We start from the raw sequence: 25,646 nt of genomic DNA on the forward strand, positions 1-25,646 counted from the left end.
AAATCAATTTAGCTTATTAGGCAACACTCTCTCTTTATTGGAGTATGCATGAATCCAGCTTTGGCCTTATTATTCTCCCGTTATTTTTTGAAATTAATCTACTGCATACGCTCATTGAGATATGATTACAGTAAGAGTAAGATTAAAATCCCTAATCCTGCCATAAATATTATATCCGCTAATATGATTGCAAAGATGAATACAAGATAATAATTCTATCTTCAGGGTACGGTTTAATTCAATTGCTAGGAAAGTAATTCACTGCCCAAGACTACTGTCCATGATACTTTTTTTTCAGGGAAGAAAATTTGGAACGAAACAGTATTTTTCCTCGGAGCCATGTACTCGTATTACATCACCTTATTTGGAATTTTTTTATTGAACTTACCTGTAAGCACTAATAGGAAATAGTGGACGACGTTAAAGGTACCGATTAAATTATAGCCCAAAATGGATCGCTTGACTCAGAATTAAATCAGCTTTGACTTATTTGACGCTTGCTAACAGTCAATTAAGATACAAAATCGATTTATTATAAAACGCCAAAAAAAATTGGTAAATTATATTAATTATCGGCGTTAGTTGCTAAGTCTGATTAAGGATTTTAACTTAATTAGTTTTCATCTTATGCATAAGTTATTGTTAGTTAAATCAATATATTATTTGCATGAAAATTGATTGGATCAGGCTAGTAATAGACTGGTGACTTCTTCTTTTCATCAAATAACATAACAAATCCAGCCATTATGCCTCATTCTAATCATTAATTATGGGTTGATGAATCATTTCAAAACAGTTTATAATTGACAAATTACGAAAATACAACGAAAGGATTTATTGCATGCTTTCTTCATCCAAGCATCGTTAATGATTGTATATCACTTAATTTAATCGGGATGCGTGATTTTATTTAGAGATCATTCTATTTTATAGCGTTATTTGTGCAACCACTAGCCTTAATAAATAAGATGTTGTTGGCGTATTTTAATTTCGCCACTATTGTGTAATTTATAGAATGCCTTATTATCATATCAGTTGGATAGCTAATGGTTAACATTAAATTATAGTTGTTGCCTATTGATCGGATAGAGTAATTACATTTTGTCTCGTTTATTCTGTAAATCAATTTCTAGCTTGAATTGATACCTAAACGTATTGAATCTTGACAGTCAAAGTTATTTCGACACTTTCCATTTTGCTGACCAATGATATTCTTACCGGCTTTGAAAGTTAACGCTTTATCTTTAAAATCGTTGGAACTTTAATTATCGCTACCCAATAATCTTCACATCTTAGAATAACAATTTGTCTCAATATCACTACTAGATTTATCATTTGATAAATCGATCAGGTAAATTAGTAAACTGATCAGTTTGTAAGTTTATATTGGTCTTGCCCGATTTAAATAAGATTCTTTGGATCGATTGCAAGTTTAGCAGCGTTCTTGACTCGGTTACATCAAATAAGATATACAAGTTGCTTAATAGTTCTGAGTTCACTAGATAAAACATAGTTGCCAATCAATTTTACGTATGTAATATCGATTAGTAGTCCAGCTAATTACAGTTATATCAGTTTCGTTTTACCAATTCAAGGTGCTTGTTCGCTAGACATCAGTCTGAGCTACATTGAAATAGCTAATAATTACATGCAATTGATTCTATGGCTGAACATTTGACCAAGCATCCGTAGTGTATTAACTTCAAATATGATTTTGCGCTTAAAATTATCACGGATTTTATCTAATTACTTTTTACCCATATCTTAGTAGAAATCAATCTAAATATTGTATAAGTCTGCCTTGATCCATAGCATCACCATTTCATCAGTTTTGAATGACTTATGCAAAAAATGCTGCATTATATTTCTACTCAAGCTGTTCAATCAAACCAGTTACACATCGAATCGAAATAATCAATTTTGAATACGAATAAATCGCTATAGTACAGATATCGTCCGTTTTATCAATTCACTTTGTATCTATCCTAAGATGACTCCTCGAACAATAATTAAATCCATCAATCACTCCATGAAATATCAATATCCGGTTTCTGCATATAAGCAAATCGACATCCTCGATTATATTCTGAAATAATCGATTATCGCCACTGTATAATATCTACTGAAGATGGTTTGATCTAATCAATTATGTGCTTACATTATAAGTAAATACTTTCATTTTAATAACGATGGAATGTCTAGAATTATTTTCGGATCAATCAATTGGGCTTTGAAATATATGCTGAAAAGAATCAGTGGAATTACCATTGTGCAATCATTACGATTTATGAAACCATGGTAGAAACTAGTGAATTAACTCGAAATCTTTAGGATTCTTGCATAATATTAGGAACATATGTCGGATATCGGTTTTTATGAGACTAGAATCTGTCAACGAGTGCCTGTCTGCTATTAATTCTATACGGCAAATGAATTATATTCCTGCAACCATTATACTGAGAGCTCATTCATTGATGGCGTTAATAAAATTATAATAATGATTAAGCTATTCAATTTTAATAACAATTCTTGGAGGTATAGCAAGCATCCGCTGATCAAGGATTTTTCAGTATTACTATACATAAAATAGATTGTCATCATGATTTCAATGACTAGACCTGCTCAATTTCGAATAAAAACTCAAGATTGGTACAGGATTATGCTAAAAGATTTTTCAGCTATAGTTGCAAATGTTCTCTATCACAATTCCAATAAATAAACTGTTCAATTTTTAATGAAATTTTAGGGCATTGTAGGCTTGCGCAGCTAATAAGAGATATTTTACAGGTAAAATATACATCTTAGCGAAATATTTGATATTAATCTTATAAATTCAATTTTAAAACTAAGTTTGTTGACGTAAACTCTACAATTATTCCAATAGATAGAATCTATTCACGAAGCTGAAACCACCTATCGCGGCGAAGTAAGGTTGAACCAAACAACTTCTGCTTCCTATAGACTAAACCAACTAATTTTCAGTTCAGTTCAGCTCATTCAATAGTCTAAGTCCATCTTCTAAACATCGACAGTTTAGAATGAGCTGAATGTAATTAGTCTTACAAGATCAAATTCAAAGCAGTGTCAGTCTTTGCAGCTAAAGGCACCGAAGCTTTTAATTTTACCCCATTTCTTTAGAACAATTGCTTCAGTTTTATACGTCGAGGTAATCAAAAGTTTCGTATTATTTTCGATGCTTTTAACATAGTAAAGTTAGCTGCCACATACTAGCAATAGGATTAAATGGGATTTTAATATAGTCAAGTACCAGTATAATTATTTTGTGATGCGACTTCTTTGTCTTACGTGCCCCATAGATGAGCTAAAATAATACATCATATTGAGAGGGAAAAAATTTTCCGTTAGGAAAATCACCCAGAGTGATAAAAGCGTCCAAGGAATGGTGCATTACTCTTCGAATATAGATCAAGAAATCAATAAGACCACCTGTAATGGACTGAAAAGGTCAGCAATTTAATTTATACCCTAATGAGTGTTTACTTTTGCTTAGAGTATAGCAAATGCGTTGTTGAAAAGACCTCATGTCCGCACTTTAGTTTTTCAGACCGCTAGTCTTGCTACCAAGTTAATCTAAAGTTTGATGGTAGCGAAGAATAGCTGAGATGTATATCATAGAATAGTTTAAAGGAAGTAGATTTAAGCTCAAGATGGTACACAAATGCAATGATGACCCCTCGATTTCTGTTTATTTCAAGCTTATATGATATAAAAGTTAAATGGCAACAGTGTCGAAACTGCAATGAATTCATTTTTTTAATTCCACCGTAGGGTTGTTCCTTCCCTTCCTTCCAATTTTCTGATATATTACAGAAGTTAAGCGTATTAGCCGACAGCTGTGTCTAAACTGAAACGAAGTGATTTATTGCAATATTACTATAGTAGTTTATTATAAAGTAGCAGAGGACAGCCGACATACTCGTATTTACTGAACATTGATGGACGAATTGAGCCGGTATTTTCCTTTAAATTTCCGATATCATACGAAAAATAAGCGCATAAAGTGATTACGTAGTCTAAACTGGAACGGTTCTATTTTTATTTATGGATCGGATAACTGAAACCATTATTAATTCTCGATGCAGTATAATGGCAGAGGGATCAGTGGAAATAGAAATGAATCGCTATATGCTTACCCACTTAAATAAAAGCCCTTATTGGTTGCTTGAAATAAATGTAAAGATTCTATAGCCTATGTTAGACAGTTTTATTTCGTATCCTTCAATATAAATTAACTGTAGTTATATGACAATTTACATGAGATAGAATGATATCAATTTATTGCAAGAAATGAAATATTCACTAATGGCTTTTGATGTATAATCGTTCAATTAAATCGTTTAGATTAATGACCAGGTAGGATAGCCAATCTTAATTTTACAAGTACGATATATGCTATAATTTATATTAGATATTGCTAAGTATTATTAACCTTGACTGATTATTATTGTAACAACAGCAGAGCTATCCTAAAGAAGAACAAGTTATGAACTGCCCAAAAATTATAAGTATAGTCTTTAGACAAATACAGTTCAGTTCCAAATGGAAATAAAGAAAGTTAACACAGTGTCGATAATTATAATACTATATATTAATTATCTTAGTATCCGCATCAATATCGATATGTAAAAGGATTTCCTTGATAATTTAGAACAGCTTGGAATACTTAGTAAGGGTCTTTAGCAGAAAAATGAAAGACATGTATGCTACCCTTTCATTTTGAAGCATTTCAATAAGAAGAAATCAGAAAAATCTTGAAATGTAAATAAAGGGGATGATACCGTAGCCAAAAAGGCGAAGTTTTTCTAATTTCAGGAAAGTATCACAAATAATCTTAAAATAATGAGGCTATCCATGATTTTATCTTACTGCAATAAGATAATTCCAGTATTAAGGCTAATATCAACCTTAGCGGCTGTAATTCAACAGGTATTACGAAATTTTACAGGATTGATCGAGAAAGACAGCTTAACTAGATTTATCTAAAACGCGGTTATTCAAAAAAATTAAAATTTTGCATTAAAAAGTCTGAGATTACTTTTATAACCATTATGGTTACATTTTCCATTAATGATAATTCTAATTCATCACTTAAGAAAGATACCCTAAACCCAGTAGTTGGTTAGCCAAGGTTAACAAAAGAAAATAGTTGTTACGCTGTTCTTGTTTGCTGATGAAACATATTAAATTCGATCTTGTAAGCTTTGCGCACTACTAGCTAACGAGGTGTGTGTGCTGGATTTGGTAGAAGTTCCTGCAGACTAAAACAGGATAATTAATATAAGATTGTTAAACGATTTGGAATTAATTAAATTTAATATAAACCTGCTTTACTTTGAATACTGGTACTTAATTTATTTCAACTTAATATTTGCATGACTGACGATAACTGTAGCAGCTCCTGATCAATGCTGTATTTTAGCAATTGATCTCTACTGGCTTATGATGAAATTTAAAACTAAAATTTTCACCTTTAGCGATAGCCTAAATCAGCACTTTATCTACGTTATATTCAGTAATTGATCTCTACTAGCGTATGTTGATAGTTAAAACAAAATTTTGCGTGACTAGCTAGGCTGGCGATGACCTTAATCAGATCTCTATTCTACATTTTAGTTCAGTTTTACATAGAGTCAATTTAATTACAAAATCGGAATTAGTAGCTAAAATCTAGACTAGTTTCCAGTTCTGATCGGTACTACATTCAATAATTTAGCTAGGTTAACTATGATAACTTCAATATGGGATATATAATATATAAGTATATGACTATGTTACCTTAGCAATTTAGCTCTATTTAATTATGATTAATTTAATGCAATTTTGTGAGACAACAGAATCTAAAATTAGCTCCGGCTCTTTTTTCTATTCAGCAATGCAGCTCTACTTTAGGTATGATCATTTATTGAAAATATGAATTTTCTTGACTAGCGATATCCCAGATTATATCTTGAATGTACATTAAAAACTATCTTTTAATATTTCAATATTACCCTATTTTGATAGCCGATGTCTTTCAAATTGGTTACAATACAATCAATTTTCTTGCCAACATTTTGTATCATCAATTCCAAAGTTTGAGTTCTTTCTTCCAATCTGTATTAATTATTTATGCAGCGCCAAATAATTATTATACATATAGTAGAAAAGATTATATATCACTCTCTTATTAATTAAAATGCTTATTACTAGTACTGGAGCATCATATATTTAAACTTTACATCTCGAAAGGCACAGTAATTGTAATCTATCGAGAACTAAATGAAACGCAATATTACAGCTAGTGATACTTACTTATTAAATTCAGCAATGCTAACGTAGCTATCTGTGTCACGAAGGCTGTCAATATCGCTTGGAGAGCTTTTCCTTGATATTTTTTTGCTAGCTTTAGACAATGATGTTCTATTACCGTCATCAAGCTTAATCTAAGCATGAAATTAATTTTTAATAAAACATGGGATGATAAAGATTAAATCATACATTAAATTTGTGACCTATTCCAGCTTCAATATTTAGGTAATATTACAAATCAGTCCAAATCAGACAAATTACCCGAAATGCTTGCAAATCTGCGGCTGCCTTACTCCTTTCTTGCTCATCGTGCACTGGATCTCCGTCTAAATCGTATTTAGCAATAACTGCATCCATTTCCATACCTACAGGATCTCTACTGGAAATTTTAAAAGGAAATCTTTCAGTAATTTCAAAACAAAGTTTTAGATCTACATTTGGCTTTGAATCAGATATTTTTATGCTTTAACCGTTTCTCCATACTATGAAAGATTATCTATATTGAGCTTCACTGCAGTAGAACAACATTCACTGCTCTAAAGGTAACAAAACTGAAATAATTTCCTACTCCTTATCTTCCGATCGCCATTCATCGTAGTCTACTTTACTGTTATCATCTGGATGAGCCAGTTTTAGAGCTGCTGTTTGATCGACAACTCTATCTTTCTTGAGTAGTAGCTTATGCATGAAAGATGAGTAATGCTAAACGAATTACAGAAAAACTGAGTTAATCAACTGTTAACTGGAAAATTAAGTATACTTTCAAAGTTTAATTATAGTGAATAAAATCCATTCGCTACGGTTTACGCTCATAACATTGTATAAAATACAGTAGTTATAAAATTATTCTCGTTACCTTTTTAATATAATCTGCGATTTCGTAACGAGCATCTTTCTCCATAATTTCTGTCTTTACTTCTGTATAAGTATCGTTAATGATGGCCAGAAACATATTCTAATAGATGAAAGCAGTATGCCACCATCAGTATAAATTTAATAAAATTTAAATCGGTATATTATATGATAGAACTCTATCTGATATACATAATATATGAGTTATAGGCTAAAAAAGCAAATAGATGGGACATGTTAAATGTTATCATAGAATACACAAAAACAGCAAGAGACGATGTGCAAAATAATTAGTAAGTAATCTGATAAATAATTTTCAGCTAACTTACCAGCAAAACGAAAAAGACAAAAAAGACATATGAGATGAAGAATATGGGGCCCAGTACACGATTAGATCGCTCAATTTCACTAAAATTAAAATCACCCAAAATGATCCTAAAAAGGGTGTATCTAGTGTAGAAAGTTGGATAGAAATTAATACTTAATTAGTATTTAATAAACAGTATATAACACGAAATAAATTCCTCTATCGATGAACTAACACCTCTCATTATTTGTCAGTAAATAACCCTGAAATTTACATGAATTCCTTACATGCAATCATGGAATGTACTAAAATCACGAACTTGATTTCCAAAAGCTAAGTAGGCTAGCTGTGCATATGCGAAGAAGATAATGAAGAACATGATTGCAAATCCCAAGATATCTTTGGTGCACTAAATAGAAAATATGGTGCCAAAATTAGATAACGGATAGTAATTTGAGAGAATACAGATTAATACGTGAATATTCTCAGACATCTAGGTAGATGAAAATGACGTATCGGTAAATGAAGATAGAATGCTCAACAATAGTTGAGAATGGTTGCTTACTCGACCCAAGGTAGAAGTTAATTGTGTCATAGTGCGATTGAAACTGATATATTTGAAAATCTATTTGTTATCGAATGAAAATAATTAGTGTAAATCTTCAATCTTGCTAGAAATATTATAATTGCTGTATTTTTATCTATTCGAAATCGGTAGAACGAATAACCATTTCATTTTTAAAATTTTTGCCTCCTAGTTTTAATGCTGTAAATTTCAACTAAAACTTTACCTTCATCCACGAGAAAAATACAACTACGGCAATAATATAGTTAAATTGAGATTGCCAATGGGCTAGAAACTCAAACTTAGCGGGATATTGATTTGGATAGCGTAGCAGTTGCTATAATGTTGGAAATAGTGAAAATATATTATTTTCTGCCAAGAAAGGGTAGAACTTAGGAGTAAGGAATAATAAAATAGATCTATTTAATTCAGCATAGCTTCTTTCTAAACTATCTTACCTCTAGGTTATTCTGTACTGTTAACGTTCTGTATACGTTAAATGCGATGGTAGTTGCGGACAGCTATACAGGGCGGGCAAAATTTTTAATTAAGGTCAATAAAGGGCCTTAGTCAAATGCAATGTGCCTTTCGTTTTAATCACGATTTGCTTTATAGCGAATTGTCGTTAATAAAACTAATTCATTACATGATACTTTGCGCGGCTATACTATATATATGCTATATACATTTATGGTATTAAGGGCACTGTTAATTATGCCATGGATACAATAATTATGACGATATCCAAATAATTCCAGATATTTTTAAGATATTTCCATTTCATCACTTTTATCTATTAGGGTAGATTGAAATTGGTATGTAATTAATTTTAAATCATAGGTAAACTTATCAAATTTAAGAATACTTTGTATTATCAAAGTATAGGCATGTGTATGTACCTCGATAATTTCTTCGATAACATAGTAAAAAATGAAAACGCAGAAGATGACCTCACAAACCATAACAAATTGATCATAAGGAGTAACATAACGCAGCAGCTTGACCGTTCTAACGTTACTACTAGCTATTAAACCTCCAGTTGCGGGAAATTCGATCATGAGCCTGGTCAGTATTGGTCAAGATATTTTATGTTCATTATATTTATTTATTAATTTTAGAAAATGATAATATCTTAATCAATCTCAATTAAAAGCTAGGACTATCCATAAGAGATTATTTAAGCTTCACTATTTTAACAGTCAAGATTTCTGGTAATTTATTAGTAGGAAATTTGCTATGTTCATTTCTATATATTAAATGCGGTAGCTATCTAATAGTAAACTAATTTGGTCAGCAATCATGCTAAAGAAGATGGTAATAAATCAAGTTTAGGAATGTTACTTCGGTATAAGATTTTTAATATTTATAGTTAGATTGTTGATTGGTGTATTATTAAAGTTACCTGACGATACAGAATAAGTTAACATTCGTATTGTAGACCGTAAAGTCGATGAAAACAGCTCTTGTAGCTCGATCGGTCCATAGATTGTTCTATTCCAATTTAAAAATTAAATGCATCAATACTTCAATGATCGTATTCGATATAATGTCATTAGAGGTACTTCAGTAATTATCTAGCTAAGGAAAATTATATTCGTAATGAAGCTATTGTACCTTAAGCATATCAATAGCTTGTTTTCCCTGGTCTCGGGTCCGATTTAGAAGCTGAACGAAGCCTCCACCGCTGTAGAAATAGCCTAACTTACCCCAAGTTGTCATACCATCAAGCTGCTGTGATGATTGATAATTCCAGCTAAAAATAATTTATTGCAATTATATTGAAATAATCCATATATTGATACACCATAACTAAAATGCTTCGATGAGAAATAAATTTAATATCGCTTGTAACAAACTTACGCAGAGCCGAGTTTTAAACCAAACGGCTCGTGATCTTCATTAGACTCTGAATATTCAGCGAAACAGTTATGGATAGAATTGATAAAATCGTCTGGAACTCTATTCATAATTAAATAAACGAGATATACTTAATTAAGGAATGATGATAGACTTCTTGATCTTCACAAATTAATAAAATGAAATTAATTTAGAATATATCAATCTCCTCTTATTAATTTATTCCACATTTCGAGTTTACTGACTTAAGATACTATTATACATTACTACAAAGACAGTATTGTACATGTCGTCCTTCAAAACGCTCTCTCACTTTTACCTGCATTTTATTGATAACTATGGTACGATCAACTTCTTTCTAATATTTAATCGTTACTTGGTTCGATAGTATGATTTTACCATAGGATACTTATGAATTAAATTTCTCGTTAGAGCTACAGTCGCTTTTATCTTATTATTATAGACGGTGAAGTTTTTAGCATTTCAAATGGATATTCTAAGGGTTGCAGAAAATGGAGCAGTTCATAGTATCCTTACCGACAGGAATCATTTCGGACTCTTAATTGACGTAACTGAGGTAATCCTAAAATTTTATTCTCATAGTAGACGAATCCTTTCTGTTGGTTGGTCAAATTTTGAGCATTGTACCAATCCTCCCAATATAATCCTCTAAGAAAGGGTCCTTCCATGAACTAAATGGTAAATTGATATTGATTACACTTTATGATTCATGCTTAATCATTTAATGACTGCGATTGTACAAATTGCTTTTAATAATTTAATGTAAATATAAAAGTAGCGAAAATTGACTTGATAGTACTCAATTAGCATGTAATTGATTGAATATATTGCTAATACTCGTTAAGTAAATAATACTATATATGAATATCCTACTAATTCTTAGCTAATTTTAAAGGATATTTAAATGCTAGACATTAAATTACCTGCCAAAATTCGTTCATATTGGAAATATCGTTAAACTTTAAGATGGTATCTGACGCAAGTGGTTGATCGGTAAATAGTTCTATAACATGCCATTATCATTATCACTTTAGTTGAGGTGTTATTAATTTAAAAAAATTTTTTTAGCTACATCGTTAGCAAATTAGTAAATTTTTATAATAATGCCGGGTAGGAAATCTATCTTGAAGTAACTACTTATGTGCTTCTATGGCACAGACAAATTATAACTTGTGGTACTTGCAGTTTTGACATCCATACGAAAAGTCATATTGTGACTTACTAAATTATTAATCATCTGCACTTTAAAAATAGACGAAGTACCATAGCATGTAAATTAAATAATTGACAAAGCTTGATTTTTTACCTCTCATTACTTGAGTGAAGATAAACATAGTTGGGCTGATCATGGAAAATGTGACTGTAATGGGAAATTATATGAGCAACTTAGCATTATATATTATCGTACGTTATGATTAGCAATTTGCTATTATATGATACAACTTATTTCTACTTCGCACAGAAATTTCTTGGCGTGATAGCAACAATTATTAAAAAGAATTTAATGCTATGTATCATATACAGTAAAGATGTGATTATATGCGAAGATTGGCATAGTATTCTGCAACGTTATTCCATTAATTAAGCCGCTACAGTCAAATCTACCACCGAACCTATTTGGCCATGGTAATATTATTTACGATATTATCATGCATATTAGTTTTACGCCATGCATAATCTACAGCTTACTTATATTAACTTATTAGACTTGTATAGTCGATATGATAACAAGACCGTGGAATCGTGATAATTTAAAATAAAGATTAAATTGACACGAATTCATGCGACACGTTAAGATGCACTGCATGAATCCGGAAATTCTATTTCCTGAAACAATTTCAATATAGCTGAATCTGTATAACTATTGCCAATTTGTACTGTTCTAGAAAGTATAGTTGAATATAGATTTTTATTTTTATACGGAGTAAGGAGTATCAAATCATTAAATATTGAATATTATTAATTATCAACATATTTTACCTATACATAAGATGATCAGGAATAAAATAAAGACAATCAGTTCTCGGATAGTAGTTTTAATAAAAACATCTTGATCTTTCTGTGCTGATACGGTTTGCCTTGTTCTACATGAAGCTATGATATTCACAGAAGAAATGAAAATATTGATTAGAAATATAGAAGTAGACATAACGCAACAACTGATAAACTAATGATGCGATATATAAATCTATAAGCATCATCGTTAATACTGCTCAAATTAGCAATGTCAAATGATCAAAGCATGTCATAACGGCATTACTAGATCGAATAGCTTAGAAAATGAATAAAGACAGAAAATAGAAAACAATTAGCGATTTGTTATCAGTAGTAAACAAGGACATATTAATTATTGACTAAGCAAGGTAGCTCGTTTATTGTATAACTGAAAGGATAGCTCGTTGAATACTATATAAATTGTATTAAAGCGCAACTACATTATCTAATACCAATTGTACATGCATATAAATAACAAAAGATAATTTTTTTATTTATTATTGTCACGAATAGCGAAAATATTGTTTCATAATTTATGAGCTCTAAGGCTATAAATTATATACGACAAGCAGATGTTTAATTTAAAGGTGATTTATTCGCTGATAGATGCCTAGAAGATGCTCCATATTTGTGATGTTGCCAATGCCTTTTTTAAAATTAATAATCTAGGCGAAAGAATGAAATTTTAATAGAATTTTTGTGTTGTATTGTTATGTATAAGTATATCTACGAAGAAATTTAGTTTCAAATAAAATAATAAAGGTAGACTATTAGCATTGCAGGATTGATATTATGGCCTAAGCTTACTAAAAATATTAACAAAATGAAATATTATGAATAAAATAGCTCATCATTCACTTTGGATCAACTCTAAAATCGCTGCAATTCCATTCCCAAATACTTAACTAGTAATAAACGATTAGGATCTGTAAAGATCTATATTATATTTCCGCTAGCAGTCACAAAGCTAGGCCATTTTTATGTACAGCAAGACATACAATCTATTGGTAGCCACTTAACACTAGAATATCGAAATTCCATACCGATATTTGTGATAAATATATCGTAGGTTAAATAAAATGAGAAAACATCGGCTACGCTATTCTCTCAGTGCGAATGATACAGCTATTAAAAGTTAGGAAACCTTGTTAAGAAATAGGACAAGTACATGCTAATGGGGCTCAAATAGGATTACTTGGCTATTACATTATTACAGGACAAAAAGCTGCAAAAAGATTACATATTCATTGTAAGCCTTAAGTAGGATTATCCAGTTCGGTGATCAGATATCTCATCGATGTTAAAAGGGACTCACAATAAGAACATATTAAATGCAAGATTAAAACTTTTGGACAAGATTATTTGGCTATTACGAAAAATTTGAAAACAAATTAAACCTCGTAGAAACTAATATTTAACATTGCGATACGTTTAGTTTTAAATTTAAAGGCAGTAAGCAAACATTATTAGTCCAAAATTCGCTACAAAAGTTTCCATATTATATTTTAATGTACATATGTGCGGAAGTTTTAGCGGTCCTCACACTATAGTGATCCACTAACCGTTAAACTCTTGCAATTCATACGAAAGAAAGAAGTGTTGATTATTTTAAGAACTAAATTACATATTGCATCGTTACTACGGCGGTAAAGTATGTGAGAAGCTAAACGGATTATAAGCCCCAATATATAACATATGATTCGGAGTGGACATGCAATAGCTGATAGTCAAATTTCCAGTAACTTATAATATACTGTATTTATGCTTACACTAATTTAGAAAACTAAGATTCATTAAAATTGAGATTTCACATTTGATAATTGCTTTAACGAAATGCGTCTCTTATCAAAGTTTAAATCTATAAATAGGTTCCAAATTATGTTTCATCAAAACTTGATATCATAACATTCTTGAGGTAGTAAAATCAAGTATAACTGATGAAGTTGATTAGATATCATTTTCGTGATATCAAGAAGCATATATTCAGAGCTATATATAGATCATAGCGGAAATAAATCATACAATTAGTTGATCGACTTCAATAATATTGTATTCGTGAATCATTGGTTTCCGTCTACTTATATCGTCAAAATCAGTTTTCATATAGGATATAAAACTAATCGATTTCAGTACCAAAGTTATCATAGCAATACTACCATCGAACAAATCTATAAAATGGCTCACAATTTACTTAAAAAATAAATTGCAATAGTATGATTTTGTACGATTTTAAGTTTATAGACGTAATTGGTTCAGTTTGATTGTTATGGAGTTTAGATTAACATTCGTTAGCCTATAAATGACTGCCGAATTCACTTCAAATAGCGCGTTATTATTATTTCTAGACAAGGTTACCAAGATATTTCCGTTACGAAATTTAAAACCAAAATGGATCCAGATTAAATTATGGTAATTACACCTATACGACTATCTATTATGTCTCTTGATAGAATATCTTATTGAAGGCTTAGCAGCTACAATAATTAATTATTTAAGTATTTATTACCATTTAAATAATGTAGTCAAACTAATTAAGGAAAAAAATTAAAGTTTAGACGAAATTCCTTTTTCTGGTTTAAATGCGGTATAAGAAATAGTTGCAGTATCATCTTTAGTCTGCTTGATAATTCAGTAGCTTGTTATTACGTAAACGATTTCGAAGTAGTTCGAACTTAGAAGCTATTTTGCAAAATATTTATCAATCATGTCTTTAAGGAGAAAATTAGTCAAGAATTTAGTATATTGCTGCAGATAGGTTTAATGAGCAATGCTCAATATGAAGCCACCATCACCTTAAATGATGAGATAATCGTTTCAATTATTATTAAAATTGCTGAACGTGAAAGTAGATCATCTAACTGAGAAAAAATAGTCAAATATTTGCTAAAGTTTCTAAATGATAAATTTTATGAGATTTCATTAAGTCGGTTGAGAAAGTTCTTTATAAAAACGTGGCAAAAAGAACGATGGAGGCCAAAAGTAAGGGAAAAGTATAATCCTTAAAGACTGTAGATTTTAGTAAAAAAGAAAGTTATTTATATTGTAAGATCGCGAATATTGATTTTACATGTCGGAATTCATCTATTTAAAATAGAGAAAGAAGTTTTTACTCTTAATTTAGCAAAGAAATTTTTCTAATTCTAAAATAATACCAGGATGAGCCTTGCTTAACTTATTTGTACTTATACAAAACTATGGATTATAATATACTCGCGTAATATAGCTTCAATAACATTTCTCCTTCAGAATTTGATCTCATTTCATGAAAGGTAAGGATTATGCTTTCAGTATGATATATATAAAAATAAAGACCGCAAGAAGTTTGTCCGTCAATTTTGCTCTAACTAATTTGAACTTCAGATTTATTGATAGTCCGCGACCCCCATTTTCTCTTCGTCGTATGCTTCACTCGAAAAGTAAATTTGGGGACTATAGGATGAACATGATATTCCAGTGGTTTTCAAACAATATTTTATTCATGAAATTAAACCTCGTTCAAAAAGTTTTTCTTTCATCTCTTGCTAGCAGAAAGCTGAAATAGCAGTAGAGATTTTGAGCACGATCATCCTCAATACTGATCTTAATATATTGAGCTGATATCGTGATATAATTCGCTTGTTCATTTTTCTATTCAACTCATTACATTTAATTTAATTTAAGATAGAAGATGTGCATTATAATTAAAATTTAGGGTCGGTAAAATATGCGTATATATTGCAGTATGAAAGATTACAATCGATCAATTTCTTGAAGAGAAGTTGAATTTTAAATCAAAGAAAAAATTTCAAGAATAATTTCACCTTCCAGCTACGCTTCTATCATGTAGACACAGAAATTAATTGTTAATTATCCTACCTGACAAAAATCGTTTAATAGATGGCCACAAACCAGAATCAGGTGTAGTGCCTGCTACTCGCTTTCCACCTTCTCGAGCTTCTATCGATGTTATTTGATCATTATCGTCAAAATTGTCAACCTTAGTTTTCAATTCAGTATGTCCTTGTGCTGTATCTAATCGACCAGACGATGATGATGATAATCGATGTCCATTATCATCGTCTTCCCAAGCCTTTCGAGAACTAGCACTCAAAATAGAGTTTGATCGTCGTTGGTGAGCAGGAAGTAACTCAGAGCTACTATGAGTGGACATAATTGATACCGAATAACAGCTTTCAGAGAGATTAAAACTGCCGTGAAAATATTAATTGAAGGAAAAGATTGCAATCAGAACAACAAAATGAAGTAAAAGTATTCGTATGTTATACTATTTCAGAAAAAAAGCATTACCTTAAGATTAAGGTAGTGTGATATACTTCTTTATATCTTTGGACTAGATTTAATGAAAAAATGAATTGAATATTTAAAGATTAGAATAGCACAGATGTGAATAACTTATATTTAATTCTACAAATCTTAATATCCGTAATCGTATAACCTTGAATTTGTAGAAAGTAAAAATCTACAATTTCGAAATTTTCTTATTTAATAGTGAGTAGATCTTAACTGTTTAGGCTGCAATTTTATCCTGCCCTATTACTGGAAATAGAATCTATTATGAAGAATATTGAGTTTAGGCTTTGGATATCTATAGGAATATACTCAATATTTAATCGATTTATTAATTTAATATGAAATCTTATTTGTGATATATTGCTTATTACCGTCATCAACATTATTTCCAGCGATGATTATATCAAGACTTACAATTAATACACATAGCCCATATAATTCATTATGCTGATTATTTTTAGAAAAATATCGTAAATAAGTTTACATTTGTTAGTGTACTTGTTAAGGTTAATTTATTAATTATTTAATTGAGAATTAACCAGCATAATACATTCCAGCTATCGGTAAGTAAACCAATAAAATAAAACACCATTGATCAAATAGAAAATAGTTATTTCAATTCATAAGACTTCCTAAAGGAATAGTAATTCAATTTGTTACATTGTCATCGAATATCGCTCACAGGCTCTTGTAATTTATCGGTCAAATAGAATAGTTTTTATTGTAATAAGAATAAGAGAATTCTAAAAGTATTAATAATTAAGTATGATATGCTCAGATAAAACTTTGTTTCTTTAGAGGCTGATGATCCTTTTAGGCTGTGCTTCGAAACTGTGTTTATTTGCTGCATTTAAGCAAGATTTACTTAGATTCATAATGATACTGGTAGTGATAATTGCGATTACAGTAAACTTGATCAGTTTCATGATGGAGCAGCTAAGATTTTAAAATAATACCTTAGATTATCCGTTCTGTAGCAGCTGAAATATCTATCCATGATACAACAGCCTGTGTGATTTTAAAGTATCGAAATTGAACTTTGCCTAGTGTATACAATTAATGTAAGGTAATCTACGAATACATTTTTGTTAGTCTAGACAATGCTTATCTATTGGCCTAATTATTTTTATTTAGAATACCATAATTCTCGAATTTTCTAACTTATCCTAAATTATTAATGGATAATATTTGGTTATATGGATGCAAGTCTATATGATACAGTGAAACTAATTTGATCTAATACATTTTAATTTAATAAGATTATTATCCGGTATACGACTTGTTTTGATTTTCAATTAGTAGTTTACTACATCAGCAGCATAATATTAACGAGATACGATTAATGGATACATTTTCATGACTATCTTCCAATCCAGTCAATGAAATAAACTTTGACTTGCTAGCAAGGAGTAAATCCAATATTTCGAGTTCTATGCAGGTTGGAATGGCACGTCTATACAGTATTCGTGTTGCAAATTAAATTCGCCTAGTAATTTTTGCATTATAAAGTTACGAAAATAACTAGGCCGAAGCCGCATTTAGATAGGACTGATAGTAGGCAAGATTTCCTCAGTTTTAATTCTGTTTCATAGTATTAGTACAATTTATCCAAACTATCATAGATATTGATCGGCTTTAGGGATATAGGTCTATTTTCATGCAGTAAAATTATTTCGGCACAATGGGTGATAATCTAACCTAACCTAACTATAATACAGATTTGAAAGTTCATTTAGCTACTTTGACGGCGAGCAAATTTTCGGCTACTGCTGTAGTTTAACAACGCCACCGTACATTGATAACCTTATAGCAAATGACATGTAATATTGGCGTATAGTATTGTAATTGAAATAATTATTCAAATTGCGGCATGCAATTGCAATCACATCGCCAAGAGAAGATCTCAGCAGCTTTACATTGAATTATTTAAAGCCTCCAATGCTACTGGGTAAAATAGCCTTATCAAACCATTACCTCATCATGTCCTAATGCTATTGCGGATGATTATACTATGGTTTATCTTTTCTGTTGGACAAATTTTACATCAGTTCGCGTGATAATTTACTTGAAATAATCTTTATCAGTGTCAATTTGACTATTATTTCGGAGTTCTTTCCATCAGCATTGCCATCATAACATTACTAACATTGTCTTGGAACAGTAATCCATTATTAATCATCACGTTAAGCTACTTTTTTGACACCATAACAGTAACTAGATGGAAGTAGTGCTCCAGATTTTAAAAAAGGAAGAGAACTGCGTATTTACAGTTCGGGGTACACAAATACCCTCAGTGAAACTAACAAACGAAATTGATTATGGAGCCTCTTCAAATGCGACATGCAAATTGCATAACAAACCATAAATTTTAATACCTTTCTTTACTACTTGATACGTTTATTCATACAACTATGCTAAGAAACATCGATGACTGGCCAAGTCTACCAGATTACATCAGATACTATTTATAAGGTGCTAGATATAATCGTGCATCGTTAAAGTACGATAGTCCTATTGTGAGACCAGTGATTTAACAAATGACAAGAAAATGCCTTACTAATAATAACCAGTTTGTACGAAATTTTGTAAATATGAAATTTAAATAGTTAATAGTTACAACGAAATCATAAAACATTGTCCCAATTACCATCGAATGCATGCTATCCAGCATGATTTAATATAACACTTTCAATGTCAGCAACATAGTGATGAGTACCGTAGTTTTACTATCATTATACTGTATGGCAACATTGGTACATAGTCAAACGTGTGATATTATCCAGCTCGGTGGTAGTTTCTTGCCTTAGTCGTAACATGTGGCATAGATCAAAAAGATTCAACGATAAATAATGGATGGATGGCTAGTTTAACATTTTCATCCTTGCACTGAGTTACAATATATTGTGACTTTACTACCATACGGGTATACTATAGCATTCGAATACTACGATTTATCAAGGCTATTCCTGTAGATGAAAAGAAATTAAACATTTGATTCAAACTCTGGGCCTTTATCACCATCCTGCTTGCGGTTCAGTGCTTTATCCGTCATCGCATCTTCTTTAACTACGACGCCAAATAATTCCTGTGCTACCAGTTCTTCTTCAGTTAGAGGCACGAACAGTAGCTTCTGTAAACGCTTTATCATTCAAGAACGGATAAAAGTAAGATGAAGGTAAATATTTTATAATAAAGCGCTCTGTCAAGTTCATATTTGCATGAAGCATACCTCCATAAAACTCCCATCAGCTTTGCATAATTTATAAATTGCCGGTATAACGATACATGCTATGCACATTCCTGCCATCAACCAACCAATAAATTCACCCCACCACGGGTACGGTATAGATTTACCGTAAGTTATCGGAGAATAGTAAATAATACTAAATATCAAAACGGCCTGCAAGAAATAATATATAATTTGTTTCTATTGAGGTTGTAATACGATGATAAAGATAAATACAGTAATTCTTACGCCAATCATAATAGGAGTCAAAAGAAACCAACAGATCTTCCAGTTTACCCATACACTTTTTTCAGTAATACGAGCAATATTTCCAATGTATCGGTTAATGCCTATTTCGGTAATTGATAATTGTTACTGCACAGGAGATATCTTTAATAAATGTCTTTAAGAATACCCACCGTAGATGTAGCTGATCATAATGATTTCAATAAGGACAGTTATTATTAATCCGGTACCAGCGGAATAAATGTTGAACAAATTGAAAATGTAAAATCCTCCCTAAAGGTACGAAAATTTACGGAAACTCTATTATGAGTACACAAACATAGGATTCATGGAGTTAATCTATGCAGTAGTACCTTTGTAACGCAAGTAAGACCAATTAAAAACATTACTATAGATAAACCAGCAATCAGCCATGGTTTACGCTTTGACAATTTCTCGGGCCAGTAATCAGTCAAACCGGTTACAACGGCTTCGACCATAGCAAACTGATTGGTATAGAGGCAAAATTAATAACTAGGCGAATATATGCCCATTAATGTATCTAAGCTTAATAGCATTTTGAATGAGTTGATTACGTAACTGAACGTCAACGTTTCTATTACCTGACTGTCCAAGCCAAGAGTTATTAACATAAAAAAGAATATTACAGACCAAAAATTAGCACCAGGTAGTGTAGCTAAGCCGGCTGGGTACACCATAAATACCAGCCCGGGACCTATAAGATTGTTAATAGCGTAAACATGAAGTGTTACATTTATTATTTAATAGACCTAATTATAATTTCGACCAATTTTTACTTAACAAAGTTTAAATACCTTGAGTAACTACTTCGGAAATTGGTACTTGTTGTTGCTTTGCCATATATCCGATCATGGAAAAGATAACAAAGCCACCAAAGAAACTAGTACCACAGTTAATACAACTTATGGTAACAGCATCTCTATCAACAATAATTGATTGCATTTATGAGAATTGGTAGGGTAAGACGCAGGATATTCGTAGTTTAAAAAGGATAGAACTTCTGTTCAACACTAGTTGAAATGCTTACTCAATACTTTATCGCATACAGTGTCATCTTACTAACCTTAGCAGGTTATTATTCCGTTTGTTATAACTTGCGAAGGCAATCAAAGACCCAAATCCAGCACCCAAAGAATAAAAAATTTGTGTACCTGCTTCTCTCCAAGGCTAATTGGCAACATAGAATTGCATAAAATTAGGTTAACGGAATCTGTAATCCATTGATATGTACTGCATACAGAATCTAAATGATACATTGCACAACGACATATAATTACATCCACTGATTGCAGCTTCGTAACGTTAACTTGTAAATAGTATCGTATTCCATCACCGGCACCATCAAGAGTAACACCACGGATGAAAAGTATAATCAGGACAACGTATGGAAATGTTGCTGTAAAATATACTACCTGCGCAAATCAAGGCAGAATGCAACTTTTAATAGCAAAGAAACTATTTTATATAAAAACTTAATATACAGTATATATTTGCTCTATTGCAATCCTGGGAGACAGAAAGTACAGTACTTTATTACTTGTCATGTTGTTTTTATCTATATTAAAATCACAATTAATGGTTACACCAACGTAGTTTTTATAATACTCGATAAGTTAAAAATTTTGTACCTTTCCCGTCCACTGTACCCCTTTAAATATGCATAAGTAGACAATCACCCATGCGAGTATCAACAATAGTGCCAAGTCCCACTTTACCGGTCCTGCATCATCTGGATGGCTCGTGATGTTTAGAACGCGATTACTGATATCAGTTATATTTGAATACGAACAGTTTTGCATGTCAAATGAAAAACGAATAATAACCGCAGTGAGTACATAGATAATGTCCGTAACGTATCGAAGCTGCTATATATAATTGTGCATACATATGAACGCTTATAGATATATAACATACTTGAAATACTCAACACTTGGCGACGTTCCTGATAAATTTGCGTTCGAGCCATTACGAGCCAAGCACGATGGTGTATTCCATGGATTACCGCAGGTCGTCCAAGGAAGCGGTGCAATAAAGCTGGCAAACAAGAAGTATAAGATCCATGCTAGGATGACAACGTAGTAGATGGCCACAAAAAACGAAATTAAAATCATCGAGAAACCAGTTCCTAGTTTAAAATAAATAAAATATTCTAATAGCTTACAATTCAAAAAGAAGTAATTTTACGATATACTCGTATATAGCAGCATTAGCCTGCCTAAGGATCGACGTTCATTCAACTAACGTACAGTTATCTACTTGATATCACTATTCAGTCAAATTACCGCTTAATAGTGGGCAGATATTTCCAAAAGCAACGGTAGGCCCCTTCATAAAATATTGGCCAATTCCAAATTCTAGGGCCAGCAAGGGGATTCCACACACAATGAGCGATAACACATAAGGAATCAAAAAAGCGCCTATAGGAAGATAAAGGACATTTCAGCTACAAATAAGTAAGAAAGTTCAGTAACTTTACCATAGTACAGTAAACATACAGCATTAGAGCCTAACAATTACTCTATTAACGTCATAATGACAATTCATCAATCTTGTAACTTTAATAGCATGTGTTAAATTAAACAATTAGCAACTAAGATTAAATTTTTATTTCATTCTTATTAGTGTTATAATAGTTAGCAGATCAGAAATAATATAATAAAAGCAATGCGGCATATTATAAAAGCATGGCGTGTATTAAAAACAGCAAACTTTGACAACTTTAGTAACTTTATCAGCCCCTATACATAGCATAATCCAGTCATATAAGCGGTAACATAAGGACAACACTAGCGATTGATTGATTGGTTAGTTGATCAGCAGAAGCAACGTAGTATATTACTATAATAGTATAGGTAAATCTGTCTGAATGTAGCTATTGCATTGCAAAGTTGACACTAAAGCAACCATAACTTTCCAGTAATCCAATTTAATTTATATAAACCTTATCAGTATACGATAACATTCGCGATCGGACATGATACGAATTAAAATATATACTGCTTTATCCAGCAAGCACATCGCCACTCCTTTTTTATTTCTCACGGTAAAAATAACATGCTAAAAGTGAAATACGGCAAAACGATAAGTTTGCAAGCTAATATTATTACTTCTTGATACGGTCAACAGCGTTACTGTTATGACAAATTTCGTATTGTTAACGCTTTGTTGACAGCATTGTACTAGTTTCAATAGTTTTAAGAATAATTTCAATATACGCGTCTATATGTCACTATATACAATGTATTAATAATGAAAACAGTCACGTGAATAAAGTGGACAGAAAGCAATAGACATTTTCGATTGATATTGTAATTTGAGTAAGAAAAATAAAGGCTGTAAAAGTAACTAGAAATTTGTACTGAAAGGATAGTATATTAAGTGTATGATATAGGCGTTATTACATCTTTTGGAATTGCCTGATTCCATATGCTATATATGAATACAGGTCTAAATAATAATAACGCCAATTCTGCTGTGCGTATACGATTTGAAGAAGATATCAAGGCGGAACTTTGTATAGTACTGTAACGGGTACACCATTCAGAAATTGCTCTCAAATTACAGTCTTAGCAATCTTCCTTCATGGAACGCTAGCAGCTAAGAAAGGAAATCTTTCTAACTATTTAATATAAAACAGTACCGCATCGCTATTAATTCAGCGATTTTATTGCTCACTCGTTGTCGCCTTGACTATTGTGCAATTTATTGTTTACTGTAACTAAAGACGGGGAATTTTTCAAGGCTCAAACAATTATTAAGGGTAATTAATTAATTATTAGCTCAACAGCAGGATTCTGTGTGCGTATAGCAATGATTAAATAATTAATACCCGATAAAAGAATGGATAAAAGTTGAAATTTCGGGTTGCCAACTCGTTATTTCTTGCAATAAAATATCCTATCCTCTAGTACTGTACTGTCTAAGCAAACATAAGATTGTGTGTCTCAAGCTCCATGTCGAAAGTTGTAGTAAGAAGCTTCTCAATACTAGCAAAAATTGGAAGAACATATTGTCTTTAAATTAATTTCATTAAGATGATGAAACATACGCGTACATGGCACCTTATGTTTGGGCATTCAATTTAACTTTCAATTATAATTGGTAGTATTACATTAACATTGGCAAAATTTGAATACGAAAGAATTAAATGCAAAATGCTTAGTGATACTGTCGTAGCACATCTCACAAACTCTGTATTCTTTACTACATTCAATGGATAACTGTGTTCGTTGGGCGACCTCATTGGTGTTGGATACTAGGCCACATGTAATCCCACTCAGATGTAAAAAAAAACAACGCAATTTTTCGGTCATCATATCGAAACATAGATAGTTACCTGTAACTTACTAGATATTGTAACGTATTCGTGAGGATTTAAATGTCCAACTTATCCCGACATTATTATCCTATTATTCTATTTTGGTTTGATTAGCATAACTTGTATACGCATGACAATTAATGCGTATGTGTAAAGAAGTCATCTTTGCTGTTCATTCTATAAAAAATCTGCAGTTTAAGGCAATTGTCAATAAAGTAAGCCAGACAATAGCTATGCTTGGACAAATGATACCTAGTAGTCCTATGGGTGTACATTGTTCACTATACTAATTACTCTACACCATGTTGGATAAGAAAAAATGATATTATTGCGTGATATTGATAATACTGTCCATTTTGCAACTGGAAGATGCAGATAGCAAGGTAGCAACACCATACAGTACTACTAACAAGTGCAACGCCCTACGCATATTTCTCAACAAAGCCATACTGTTACTGTTAGGGGGTCTACAATCTTGAAGCGTTGATTCTTCAATCCTTTATACATGGCACATTAGCATGTCAACAGTATTGATGAGAAGTTAGTGGTAGTCTAATTGGACCCTACAATACAGTGTACTTGTATTGACAATTTCAATCGTTGTGTACATTAAATTAACATTTTATTATTACAGGGGACTGTCAAAGTCGCCTTTATGACGAACAGCTACCGATTAAGATCAAGGATACAGATAAAGTTTATAAGCAAAAGTTGCATGCAGGTGATTGGCATTGCTTAATGTAGTTGATAGTTTCACTTCATTTTGACGCCATTTCCCCCAAATTAGGCTTAGTAAATCATTTATACTGGTCTACTAAGCCTTTAGGTACACTTGCTTGTCTTCCAACTTTATTCTTTTCACCAGTATTGAATAAAATCGCTTTTCGTGCACTACTGAAAACATTACTTATACTAATTGATGATCTATATTGGATAATCTAAAAAGTGAGAAATATCAAGAATCCACGTGTAAACTGCCTATTTCGTGGGACTTATTCCCACATGCAGTGTCAATTATGAATTATAGCCTGTGTAGCAAGATTTAAAGGGTAGTGGATCAACTCAAAATAATATTTAAATATTATTAGCAAACAATAATAAATAAAGCAAATCTACATGCTACAATACTTTAGGCAGCAGTCATGTCCATCAAAACTAGTGTACTGTCGATAGGCATGCGTCTAACCTGGCTGTAGGCCAGGTTGACGTTGTCATGTCATTGACCATCCAAACATTTTCCTCTCTATCGACTGATGACTAAAGATTAGCGTTCATCAATTGCATTCTCTACTATGTCTTTTGGTGGTATAGTATCAAAAAGACTCTGCCAAACTGTCAACTACATGGTAGTGTACCGCTAATGGTCATTTCTTGTGTGTTTTCACTGAATGATAGTTGCAAGTGATATTGCACTTACCGCCACCATACTGGTAACAAAGATAAGGAAACCTCCATATATTACCAAATCCAACGGCGAATCCAACGCAGGAAAGAATGAAATCGATTTTTTTACCCCAGCCTTCTCGCTCTACTACTGCCTCCGAATCAGCAACATCTAAATCTGCTAACAAACAAGTCAATTTCAACTATTACCCTATTGGCTAAGTAATCACTGTCAACGTTGGATGCATGCCATATT

General features: G+C 31.7%; 3 protein-coding genes across 3 annotated transcripts; all 3 read right to left on the bottom strand.

Moving 5' to 3' along the window:
• Window positions 1-7,144: 7,144 nt before the first annotated feature.
• On the bottom strand, window positions 7,145-10,876 carry TRIADDRAFT_28988 (uncharacterized protein; the record flags this gene model as incomplete). Its single annotated transcript, XM_002115359.1, has 13 exons — window positions 7,145-7,264; window positions 7,491-7,611; window positions 7,756-7,877; window positions 8,034-8,093; window positions 8,260-8,370; window positions 8,492-8,554; window positions 8,761-8,826; window positions 8,933-9,095; window positions 9,436-9,524; window positions 9,648-9,786; window positions 9,894-9,992; window positions 10,428-10,582; window positions 10,835-10,876. Coding segments are annotated over 13 exons (1,350 nt in total), but the record flags the coding sequence as incomplete, so codon positions are not given.
• Window positions 10,877-15,401: 4,525 nt separating this feature from the next.
• On the bottom strand, window positions 15,402-16,056 carry TRIADDRAFT_59282 (uncharacterized protein; the record flags this gene model as incomplete). The annotated part of the gene is made up of 2 exons (XM_002115360.1): window positions 15,402-15,499; window positions 15,762-16,056. 2 exons carry the CDS (start codon window positions 16,054-16,056, stop codon window positions 15,402-15,404), a joined length of 393 nt encoding a protein of 130 aa, XP_002115396.1.
• Window positions 16,057-19,404: 3,348 nt separating this feature from the next.
• On the bottom strand, window positions 19,405-25,536 carry TRIADDRAFT_29421 (uncharacterized protein; the record flags this gene model as incomplete). The annotated part of the gene is made up of 12 exons (XM_002115361.1): window positions 19,405-19,596; window positions 19,672-19,772; window positions 19,842-19,941; window positions 20,022-20,153; window positions 20,271-20,383; window positions 20,484-20,608; window positions 20,753-20,856; window positions 20,967-21,101; window positions 21,318-21,450; window positions 21,604-21,814; window positions 21,972-22,106; window positions 25,425-25,536. Coding segments are annotated over 12 exons (1,593 nt in total), but the record flags the coding sequence as incomplete, so codon positions are not given.
• Between the last annotated feature and the right edge of the window lie 110 nt (window positions 25,537-25,646).

Source organism: Trichoplax adhaerens, genomic scaffold (genome assembly GCF_000150275.1).
Source record: "Trichoplax adhaerens TRIADscaffold_10 genomic scaffold, whole genome shotgun sequence".
In the NCBI taxonomy this organism is placed as follows: domain Eukaryota; kingdom Metazoa; phylum Placozoa; class Uniplacotomia; order Trichoplacea; family Trichoplacidae; genus Trichoplax; species Trichoplax adhaerens.